The sequence below is a fragment of the Halyomorpha halys genome, unplaced genomic scaffold (assembly GCF_000696795.3).
Source record: "Halyomorpha halys isolate HHAL.00 unplaced genomic scaffold, Hhal_1.1 Scaffold298.1, whole genome shotgun sequence".
In the NCBI taxonomy this organism is placed as follows: Eukaryota; Metazoa; Arthropoda; class Insecta; order Hemiptera; family Pentatomidae; genus Halyomorpha; species Halyomorpha halys.
In genome coordinates, this window is record NW_027107540.1 from 393,620 (window position 1) to 407,003 (window position 13,384).

Below are 13,384 nucleotides of genomic sequence, written 5' to 3' on the forward strand. Positions count from 1 at the left end.
TAATAATTACAATGAAAGTGAGGTATTTGTGAAATAATCTCACAGCATATTAATCTATTCTGGTATAAACAAGAGGAAGGAGGTGGTTTGTTTGTGTTGTGAAGGAGGGAGAAATCTCTTTCACAGGATTAAAAATAACTTATGCTACCTTTTCAGAAGTTAACTGACCCAAATGGGAATAGAACCCGAACCCTTAGGTTGGGTAAAAGTACTGCGATTATTATTTATTATTATTATTTGCGATTACAGTAAAATATAATGGCGGTTACTTTGGTTAAACTTGTATTTGTAACTTTGAACCATTATTAAAATTGCGGTGGTTAATCAAGGAGTTGAAATTACTTATCTAAAATGTAATATCGTTTCAAATTACAGTAATTGAAAAGTGTTAATTGTGATTGCAATTACTTTTGGCTCTACACTGGCAACTTTGGGCTGCGAACGTTTGCTCCCAGTGCTCGCCCATCACAGCATTAATTTAGATTCTATATTAATAAGATCCAATATTTTACATACTATTAATTAAAAAAAAAAGAGGAAACGATAGAAATAAGATCATTTTTTTTTTATTTCATAGTGAAGCCGAAGTATTTATTAACATAAAATAACAAAATTTGGAAATATAAGTTTTCTGACTATTTTCTTTTCTTTCTGTTTCAGTGGTGAAGCTGTGTAATAAACGAGTTGATTTTCTAAAGCGAAAATTAAATGCAATTCCTATTCATAGACCAAAAGTTTTAAAATCATCCACTAAAAGTAAGTTGAGAATGACATTCTAGAACACATAAATACGTTTATAGTAATTAAACCTTATTAATAAATGTCATTTCTGATTGACTTAGAATTTTTAATCATATCTATGTATTATCCCACGAGACTGTACAACCTTATTAAAAAGAAATATTACAGTCGATATTAAAAAAAAAATAGATCATCTCAATCTATTAATGAAGAAAAAATCTCAGAATAAATAAAGATTATTATTATATTTCCATAAAGGCTCCTCCACTAAAGTTTGTAAAATAAAATGGGAATTAGAGTAAAATGTTTACAGAATCAATTTCATGAGATCCCATCAACTACCATTGCCTACGCAGGCGTAAACGTATTTTCGTCAGTAAAATTTATTTATTTATTCTTTCCACCTCTACCCCCAAGGGTTATTGGTAGATCTAATGACATTCACTACATTCTGTTATAGTATCCTGTTGCTTTTAAAAAAATCATCAGTTTCTCTACTTCATTTTCTTTGTCTTAAAGACGACGAAGACACTCGAGGAATCTGTTACAATGGTGATTTGTTTATTTTCATCATTACAGGCACTCATGAGAGCCTCTTTAATGGAATAGGCTTCTCATGTGAAGACTGAACAAGCTTCTGGAAGTTTGTATTTCAGTTCTTCCTCAACTGTGACTACTGAACATCCAACGTGGCCTCCAGCCTTTGAAGCATCGGTGTACATTGTTCCACTATCAATAAAATAAAATTTAAAAAAAAGCTCGATCAATTTTCTTAAAGTATGAAAAAATGTTGGGCATACTTATAAAATGCGTCTAAATCAATTTCATAAGATCCCATCATCTACTTTCGCTTACGGATTCGTGAACGTATTTTCCTCAGCACACTAAGAATTATTCACTTCTAATTTTGCCCAAATCTGTGGGAATGTTGACGATTGGCACGGAATTGTACAATTAATTTAATTCCATCATCTACTGTGGCTTATGGATGAATAAATATATTTATTCTATAAAAATATAATATAATAAGTATATTTCAAAATAGGCTCGTCCAATTTGGCTCGAGTATAGAAAAAAGTTGGAAAGGAGTAGAAACTATGTCCATTATCGGTTTCATGAGATTCCATTATCTACTTTCACTTAAGGATGAAAGTATTTTCTCAGCACACCTATAATTCAAAGAATTATTCACATCCAATTTAGCCTAAGTCTAGAGGGGATGTTGACGATTCACATGGTCTTGTCCATTTTTAATTTCATCATCTACTTTCCCTTATGCCTATGGGAACGTATATTTCAAGAAAGGTTCATCCAGTTCAGCTCAAATTTAGAATAAAGTTGGGTATTAGTATAGAATTACTTTCATGAAATTTCAGCGTCTACTTTCTCTGATACAAGTGTGGACGTATCTTCCTATACATAGCAATTATTCAAATAAATAGTCACTTCTGATTTAACTCAAATCTGTAGGAAATTTGGTGACTAACATGGACTAATGCAAATTTTTAAAAAATGCCATCCTATATTTTCTCTTACCCGAGATAGAAATGGTTTAGTACTTTCATTCACCCTTGTGAAAAGCTAGTTTTCTGGATACACCTATACTTCAAAAACGGCATATAATTAACATTAAATTATAGGCAATAGCGTTTTGAATATAAATATGGAAAGGAAAGTTTATAATTTCCAGAAAAATAAACTTTCAAAAAAGAAAATAAACCTATAAAAAGAAACAAATAGGTGATAAGTAGTGCGAAACATACCCGTGTACTTAGTACAAAGTTTTTACAAGTACAAGATGTTCTTATGTTTAAAATTATTTTTCTATCATTACTACAACTACTATCTGTATCACTATTCACACATATCTATAGTTTAATTTCTTATCGAGACATCGTCTTCTGAGATATTACTTCTCAATGAAATTTTTAACTATTGTAACTTTTGTTGTTGATCATAACATACTATGATCTAGTCACATAAGTGAAAGACGAGTTTCAAATAAAATTTAAATTCTGTTTCAGGATCAACTCAAAACAAACCTGAAATATCAGATGGTAAGGATGAGTATTTTATCTTACAATTTATATTTATTATTATTATTATTATATAGACTAACCATTCTAATAAGCAGTATGAATTTACACAAATGAAAAAAATACTGGAATGTTTCACATTACATCAAAGTTGGGGTTATAATGCATCTAAAGTGGAACATTGAATTATTAAAAACCTACTAAATCAAATAAAAAACTAACTATAATACAGATTTGAATAAAAAAAATACCGAAATATTTCAAACATAAACAATACTATTAATAAACAAATTTTAAAAAAAGAAGTATATTATTCAAAAACTACTAACTGTAGACATGAACATAAAAGTAGCAAGGATATATTACTGTAAATTCATCAATGATGTGTTCTTTATTTTGAGATTTTCTTTTGTTCCAGTTTTGTAAAAACATGTATACATATTTATGTAAAGTGATAAATATCAAGGAAAATGTATTGTATAAGAGCGTATCCCAAAGCAATATAGTAATTATTGTACATTTCATATTTATGGAATAAAAAACTATAATTAAAAAAAATCTCCCACCCTCTAAATAAATGTGTGCAATATTTTATAACTAATATATATAGGTCAATATAAAACTCAATTTTATCCTAAATAGCCCTAAAAAATTTGATAAAACTCGGCCTGTCAGTACCCAATTGAATAATCTTTAACAGGTATGATATCGATATTTTGATTACATTATATCGGATTATTAATACTGAAACTTCGATATTAATAAAAATTTCGAATATGGAAACAGGAATTATAGAAACAAAATATCGATATTTTATTTCGAAGCTCTCCACAAAATTATCTTGCCTTTTTAAGGAAACATGTATGGAATTATTAAAACAAAGTATTGAAATTTCATTTTCATGCTTTCTATAAAATTTTCTTGTCTTTTTAATCAAAATATTTATATTGCGTTAAAATAAAACCCGAATATTGTTGATACCGATATTAATAAGAATGTCAATAAAATATTAATATTTTGTTGGAGTATCTGTACCAAATTTAATAGCCATGAGAGACTATTTCAATGGTCCATCTTTTGTTGCCATTGAAGTAGACTCACATGGCTTAAATGACGAATTTTTAAAAATCTTCCCTAAAGTAATTTGAAAAAAATAAACAGTTCTTATTGTTAGCAATAATAAAAAATGGATAAATTCCAACTATTAGAGCATCTTATAAATAACTAAAGGAAAACATCCCATTAGAGCAAAATATCAAAAGCCGAGATCGCCCGATCTTTCCCGATGAAATTACGGTTTCGAAATCTTTTGTTAAACTGTTTTATTCTTGGCAGAAACAAAATTTATACTCATTATAATAATCTCCAATAATTAAAAAAAACACGAATCTTTCACCTTCCTCGATCTTTAGATTCCTTATAGAAATTCACAAAAATTGTGAAAGCTTCCGTGGCTTCGTGGGCTCGTGTTGATCTACTAAACACTTCGGAACTTATTCAGGGTAGTAAGTAATTGTCCTTTGACGCGCTCACCGTGTCAATAGTTTTTTTTTTTTTTGTTTCCAATCTGTAACAAAGAAAAAAGTTAATAAAAATATTTATTTGTAAATTACCCAAATTATTTTGAAATAAATCCAATGACGGTTGTGTAATGAGCCTCTTCCATGGATATAAAATGTCATTAATTACTTGAAGTATAAAAATTGCCTGAAAATTCGTTGTTTTTTTTTTTACTTTTTACAACTAAAAACGAGTATTTTCGTTGAAAACTGGAATTCGAAATTTTACACAATAGCAATACTTTCTCTTACTATAAATTCCATATATAGACTATATATGCCAGACATAGTGAGTGAATTATTTGAAACCATGAGAAAAAAAAATGAGTCAATATCGTGTGATATATTAAAATGATCTTGGTTATAACTGGAAAATTAATGAAAACCATTAGAAATTACCACTTGTTTTATTACAATATTTACACTAACTGGATTAGGGAGGTTATCAGGTACTCAGTGTTGCCACAGTTTCTCCCCCACTTATTTTAAGATTACAATGAATTTTTGGACACCTTACATACTACGCACTTCACCCAATCACTGACTTCTGCTCCTTATCCTTCATTTCATCACAAAATCCTTGTAGCGAGTAGGTGGCCGACGTACTCGTTGAGGGTGACTTCTAAGTTGAGGGTGTTGTTCTGGTTTAGGTAAATCACTAGCTTCCATGTCTGGATCAGGTTCTGACGGGATTATCGCATCTAGACTCTTAGACTCTCGAGCTGGACTTCTTAGAATACTCTTGAACCTTGGAGCTAGATTCCTTTGAATGTCAAATGACTGGCATGGACCAAATGTTATTTGAGTTTTAGGTTTGGGAACCAGTGTAGATCTCAGCTGATTGATGTGTCTTATAATAGATCTTCCTGAATCCAGCAAAACTTGGTATTGAAGAGTGCCCAATTGTCTTTGTATTTCTCCAAATTGCCATACTTTTCTATAACTGGAAAATTAATGAAAAGCATTAGAAATCAACACTTGTTTTATTACAATATTTACACTAACTGGATTAGGGAGATTATCAGATACTCAGTGTTCCCACATATATTTATAGTGAATCTGTGGTGATAGTATATAAATAAAACTATAACCAAATTAACGATTTAACATTAGTACTGAGATGTGAAGAACATTAAAAATTTTTTTTTTAACTTTTTCAAAATATTATATTAATTATTTGTGTTTTCTTTTATAGATCTCAAAAAGATTCTCAGTACAAAAGAATTAGTTCTCAACAAAGTAAAGAAAATTTCTAAACCTGCCTACAAAACACAAATCATTGCTGACCCAGATGGTGAGTTTAAAATATTTTACATGAATATCCTCCTTAAATGTTATCACCATATTCCATAATTGTCTATATATATTATGAATTAATTAAGAAATTAGTACTTTAAGTAACAGTTTTTTGTTTCATTCTACGTTTTAAAAAAACACTTGTTTGCTAATATTAATGATAAAATTTTATATCTATTTTAGCCTTGAAAAAGTACCTACACAAAACGAAAAAATCCAACGACGCGTCAGATAAGAGTACACCTGAATCTTTGGATGACGATGAAGGTAAGTTAAAATTTTAAGCCTAAGCATAAACTTACATAAATCAACTGAAAAATCACATTCCCTACTTCAACAAGCGCTATATTCAGCATGAAAAACTTTAACTTTTTTTTTAAATTTAATTTTTGAAATTTTAATTTAGACTTACATGACATTTTCAGAAAAATAAAATGCTAGTTTAAAAAGGTTCTACTGAAATTTGACTTTTTTTATGTTAGCTATTAAAAAGTGGAGAGTTCGAATTTTGCCCTCAAGGCCTATGATGGCAATAGGCATAGAAATATGTTATTCTGTTCAATAAATGCTATAATTATCTTTTATTAAAACTTTAATTGTACCATTTAAAATTCCAAATAATTATTTATCATGTTATCTTACAGATTGACATTCTTATTTTAATTCTTAACCATTCATCTTTTTTTTAACTCATTAAACGTTATTCATACTAAACTTACTCTATTAGTGATGGAAAATAAAATCAATCATTCATGGTATCGATACATCAGTTCAAAACATTTTATGTTTATATCGAACACCAAACTATTATTTTATATGTGACCAAGAGAAACGAGATAGTTTTGTATAAATATTTTAAAAGTAATTCACAGTTACTATGTTGTTTAATTCATCCTTCGTATTGCATTGCCATTATAATAAACTATGTTTGATAGTTAAAGCTATGAGCTTTTCTTGAACTTCGGATTTACCAGAAACGGCTCACTAATCTTTCCTCATCAGATTCTCATCCATATGAAACTCGATTCCTTATTTCAACTTTCATTCCAATATCGTTACCTATTAAAATATAACGCCAATTCAACCATGACCTATGCATTCCCCCAAATAATAAGAAAAATATATTATTTATTATACAATAACGTCACAATACTACATTTAAAAAAATCACTCTAGAAGCCTTAAAATCGTAACCGCGAATTAGAAATCCTAAACCTATTGAAATTGAATTACCAGTTCAGGAAAACTCATATAAAAATGCATCGCTCCTCCCTCTTCTGAAACTTAAGTGGCGATCTTCGATACATCAAGTATAATTTAAACAATAGAGTTTAATTAAGTTAAATGGCCTTATACAACTTTTTAGTTTTTATTATATTCAATTGCTATTTTAAATAAAAATATTTTAATTTATGTTAACCACAACTAATAAATCTTCTTGAATTTCAGAAATCATCATTCGCAGTGATATTATAAATAAAGTTGAAAAGAACCATTTTTTAGGGTCAGCAAAACAGGATTCAAAGAAAACCACAATATCTCCAGACCTTATGAAGCATCTTGGAAGTAAGTTAAGCCTCAATAATTTCATTAGATTTCAGTTTATAATCACATAAGAAAATATCTCATACTTTTATAACATTAACAAAGTAGAGGAGACACTAACAAAATAGAGGAGACTTTTGTACCTTGCATCCAAATTTACTCTTATATTATATATTTTTTTAAAAGCAATGGGAACAGCCTCTCCCATTTTTTTATCCTCAACAAGGGTGCCACGAATTTTTTTTTTTCCCAAAAAGGATGCCACGCCGAAGTTCATTTTCTTACAAAAAAATATTCCACAATCAACAGGCTTACAACGTTACACATATTGAAAATAAATATATTAAAATTAATTAATTAGAAATTTTCAATTTAATTTATTAATTAGAAAACAAATTTACTACCAATTATTCATTTACACAAAAGTTAAGCATTTTTCATTATACCTGAAATATACATACTACTTATTTATATTTTATTATTTCCTTAATCATGTAGTGGTCATTTTACAAAACAAAAACAAATCTTTGTATTTAAAGTCTTGAATATAACAGTTAAAATATGTTTCTTGTTTTGCATTAATTCTGATTTTCGTCCTATTACTCATATCTGTCCAAAAATAAAAACATTTTTTAATTAATTGAGATGTTAAATTTTACTAGTTATTTTTTAAATTTACATAACCATTACTATGTTTTTTTATGTTCATGACATTCCTCTTTGCCTTAATTCATTCCACTGCGACCAATAATTTTGACTTAGGAATTTAGCAAATCCTTTGGATCTCATTTGAGTATTTACTTTAATTTATTGTCAACTAATTATTAATTATTTTAAAATTCTATTTAATTAATAATATTCACAAAATTTTGGCCAATACGATTTATATCAGTTTTAAATGACAGGTCTTTTATATTTTGTTTCATATAGATTCAAAGTATTTTCTAGTTTTTACAACCTGTGCCCTATTTAAAATTAAGTAATGTTAAGTAAGGATAACTTAATTTTTATTTTTAAACATAGATATAAAAATCTACGATGAAAAATTTATATATAATAGCCATCGGTTGATTAACCCCGAGTGAGTATACAGTGTCTGACAGACTGATTGAATATTTTGGCCGGGACTGCATGCAGCTATGCGACCAATCAGGGGAGCCTGAATTTTATTTTGGCAAAAAAATCAAAGGCTAATCCTGCCCAATCCATTCAAATGGGCTTAGATTATAACGCCACGGGCTGATATAAGATATTACATAAATAATACGTAGCGAAAAAGATAATGCACAAAGTATTAATAACTACAGAACACCTCCAGAAATGAAATGAGAGCTTAAATTGGATTTTTGATGCTGACTATGATAGATAAAGCAAGTAAACGAACATTTACTTCAACAATTTTTGGACGACATATATCGTGCAATATGTCATCAAGAAGGTTATAAACATCGACTGCTTGAATTCGAAAATGTAAGAAACCGAGTTGCCTCGAATACTCTCGAGAAATGTGAGTTAGTTGTTCGCACAAAAATGTGTTAGTGATTAAGATTTAGTTATTTTCGGTTTACATGAATCAGAGACACAAAGAGGCTGGTGTGTTAATTTTTTTCCGAGTCATAAAAATCATTTCTTCTTTCATTTATGTAGAGTATAGAAGTATATTGGCTGATTTCGTTCCTATGCCGTTTAAGTCTTATTACAATACAAGTTTTTCATTTATTTTTCATAAATGAAAAAGTATACTTGGGTAATCCCATTCATATTGGAAACCCAATAGTTTACCATATTTAAGCAATATAAGAAAAAAGAGTAGAAAAAATTGTGATCGAGGTGGTTGGTGTCTGTAAGACACCATATACCTACACAACTAAAATAGGGCGTATACTCACAAAAGGTTAATTGAATTAAAAAAAAAAAAAACTTAAGTAAACATTGTCTATCAGTTAATTCCACAGGTCCTGACAGCTTTATCAAAATAACTTTCACTGCAACAGTAATTTATTCCTTAAGATTCTTTTAATATTTTATTACTCTTTACAATTAGTTTGTATAATTTAATTTATTATTGAAAATTTTAAATTTTTTAAAACTATTTTTTCTACCTTGTGCATATTTACTCATTCGCTTATGACAATGATCTTTCATAAATGGTACAAGATCTTTTTTTGATCCAGGGTAGATGATAGGCGGTTTACTAAATATAACCTCAATAATATAAATGTTATTTCATATTACAAAATCATCCGAGGCACACTCTGATCAAGGTACAACGGTCTCTCTTGAAAAATATGTCATTCTTCATTGACCAATTAAATTTCATGCCCATTTCAATTAAAGTAAATACTTTTTGAATTTACGGACGCGAAGGCCGCATATGGACTTAGGTACTAGAGCGCTCGATTCTCCCACCTCGGTTAGTACGCGGCGGCAACTCCAAAGTAGAGATGGGATATTGATATCGATAATATCGGAATATCGATATTTTCCTTCGATAATATCGGAATATCGGTTTCTAAAAAAAAAAGGTCGCAAAAGTAGAGATGGATAAAAGAAATGTTGTCTAAAAATGGATAACTATGGTCATATATTCAATATTATAGAAATATTCGTGGAAAAATATACTATGGCGAAGATATTCCGATATTATTTAATCCAAATATCAATATTTTGCTAAAGAAACTGTTAATAATAGTATTTCGATATTTAATATTGATGTCATATCCATTTCGATATTTGACATTTTTATAATTATTGATTTCTAACATTAGCAAAAATATTCCGATATTATTGTATCAAAAGATCGATATATTGTTTCAATAATATAAAATCCATTCGATCTTTGATAATGTTATTAATATCAATGTCGATTATTGAAACAGTATTCTAATAATATATGGATATTTTGTTTAACAGTACTAAACAAATTTAAGGTGTAATTTCAATATTTGGATTCAATAATTTAATAATCCATGAATAAATTGATAAATTCATGTTCCTTTCCATATTTTACACTGTTATCAATATCGATATCAAAGATTAGAAACGATATTTCGATATTTATTTTTATAGAAATATCGATATTTTATGAAAGAAAACTATAAAATTTATGAAAAGTTAAAGTAATGAATTTCGATATTTTATTTTGATAATTTCATATTCCTTTCGATATTCAACATTATTACTAATCTCGATATAGAAGATTAGAAAAACTATTCCGATATTTTCTCATCGAAAAATCGATATTTGGCTTAAAAAGATTAACAAAATTTTATAAAAAGCTTGAAAATAGTTTTTCAATTGTTATTAATATCGGTAAAACGGTAAAAGAAAACTATAACATTTTATGAAAAGCTAAAATAAGGTATACCAATATTTTATTTTTATGATTTCATATTCATTTCGATATTTAACATTGGTGAAAATATCGATATTGATATTTCGATATTTTTTTAATATAAATATCGATATTTGGTTTTAAAATTAAGGAAATTTTATAAAAAGTATATAACTAGTTTTTCAACATTTTAAATTTATAAATTCATGTTCCTTTCGATATTTTACATAGTAATTAATATCGATATCGAAGATTAGAAACGGTATATCGGTATATATATTCGATCTTTTATTTTATAAAAATATCGATATTTTATGAAAGAAAACTATCATTTTACGAACAGCTAAAATAAGGTATCTCGATATTTTATTTTTATTATTCATATTCAATTCTATATTTAACATTGTTCATAATATCAAAATCGAAGATTAGAAACGATATTTCTATATCTATTTTTAAAGAAATATCTATATTTTATGAAAGAAAACTATAAAATTTATGAAAAACTAAAATATGGAATTGCGATATTTTATTTAGATAATTTCATATTCCTTTCGATATTCGACATTGTTACTAATATCAATACAGAAGATTAGAAAAACTATTCCGATGTTTTCTCATCGAAAAATCGACATTTGGTTTAAAAAGATTAAAGAAATTTTATAAAAAGCATAACAATAGTTTTTAAATTGATAAATTCATGTTTCTTTCCATATTTTACATTATTATTAATATCGGTATAAAATATTAGAAACGATATTTTGATGTTTTATTTTATTGAAATATCCATATTTTATGAAAGAAAACTATAACATTTTATTAAAAGCTAAAATAAGTTATTTCGATATTATTTTATTAGATATATCGAAATTTGGTTAATTGGTTAAATTAAGGAAATTTTCTAAAAATCAAAAAAAAAGTTTTTCAACATTTTAAATTAATAAATTCATGTTCCTTTCGATATTTTACATTTTTATTAATATCGATATTGAAGAATAGATATATATATAAACGATATTTCGATATTTTATTTTATAGCAATATCGATATTTTATTTTATAGCAATACCAATATTTTATTTTTATGATTTCATATTCATTTCGATATTTAATATTGTTGAAAATATCGATATCGATATTTCAATATTTATTTATTAGATATAGTTTTTCGGAATTTTAAATTGATAAATTCATGTTCCTTTCGATATTTCACATGGTCATTAATATCGATATCGAAGATTGGAAACGACATTTCGATATTTTATTTTATAGAAATATGGATGTTTTATCTTTTATAACTATAACATTTATGAAAAGTTAAAAAAACGTATTTCAATTTATTATTTTGATGATTTCATATTCATTTTGGTATTTAACATTGTTGATAATATCGATTTAAATGATTAGCAACGATTTTTTTAATTGTTTTTTTACAGAAATATCAATATTTTGTTTAAAAAGATTAAGAAAATTTTATAAACAGCAGAAAAATAGTTTTTCATTATTTTAAATTTAATTAACCATATTCCTTTCGATATTTGACATTGTTTTAAATATCGATATATAAATCTTCCCACAATTACTAGAGCTAACAATCCACACTTTAACATTCATGAAGAAATGAGCTACACCAGTGGTTCCCAAACGTTTTTCCTACTGCCTCTTTTCTTGGAAAAATATGACTTAGAAATTAAATTTTTTAAATTTGTAATTGCAATTTATTGGAAATATTCATGTATTAATGTTTATACCTTTTTCGTAAAATACAGCAGAGAAAGGTGTGTTTATATTCAAATTAAATATACAAAAGAAAATTAATTACATATTTACACTAATTTGAATTCATGATGCAAAACCACTACTTAGGGACAACTGAACATGCTTATTTTTCTTTATTGTAAACAGTAATTATGGCAGCATATAGTAATTAAATGTCCCAACATTTATTAGTCACAGTTTGTAAAAACAGAAGTTTATTAACTTTTTCCCTCAAGTCAACTTTTTTTTCACTTACTATCCCACCAGTTTGGGGAAACCTCTTATTGATGGGACGCATAGCTCCATTACTGACAAATACTTCAGTGCAACTTTAACCATAGAATTCTTATAATTATTATTATAAGAGAAAAATGTTATAGGAATATCCGTTCTTTTGGAAAAATATTTCCAAACGGTACTTTTAGGAGACATCTTAATTATTGAGAAAAAATCACAGAAACTTAAGTAGTCGCTCTCTTTTAGACTGTTTTTCAATCCTCATGAAAAACTTGACCCCCGACCATGAATAGGTTGGTCACCTGTAGATAACTAGGCAAACATCACCTTCAACGTGGATTGCCTTAAAAAAAAAAACCCTCATGGAAGGTTCTGAAATGATAACAACGTTTCTAGCCTTCTTCAGGGCTAAAAACAAAACAAGATAACAACCACAGTAAGTATAGAAAAATAAAAAAATATAAAAAGAAAGTATAAACAGAATAATTTTACACATACAATGAATAATTTTACAAAATAGAATTAATAAAATGAAGTGATGAGAGCCACACACCCTGTTCACCCACAGAACTTCTACATCTTCTAGCATCCATTCTTCTTCTACTCAATCTTCTTGTATTACTCAGACTTCTCTTAATATTTCTCATTCTCATTTTTCAAATCTTCTTATCCTAATCTCAAATCTCATATAAACACCCTTTGTTCTCTTCATAGACGCCTAGCCCACAATTCAGAACAACGTATTTTTTTACTCAAATGTCGCTCAAACTCCTTGTTTCCTAAATCCATCAATAATTCCCTTAACCATATTTCTGTATCCAAACACCTTAATTCTAAGTTATTTTCCGTTTCTTTTAAATTCCAAAAATCCCTCCTTAA

At 27.5% G+C, this 13,384-nt stretch overlaps 1 protein-coding gene across 1 annotated transcript in view; it reads left to right on the forward strand.

Moving 5' to 3' along the window:
- LOC106680897 (uncharacterized) overlaps positions 1-13,384 on the forward strand; it is a gene marked incomplete at its 5' end in the record, with an annotated part of 137,323 nt that overhangs the window by 66,404 nt on the left and 57,535 nt on the right. Inside the window, 5 exon segments of the mRNA XM_067045897.1 lie at positions 661-756; positions 2,766-2,798; positions 5,532-5,630; positions 5,816-5,899; positions 7,082-7,198. Coding sequence (XP_066901998.1) covers positions 661-756; positions 2,766-2,798; positions 5,532-5,630; positions 5,816-5,899; positions 7,082-7,198 — 429 coding nt within the window.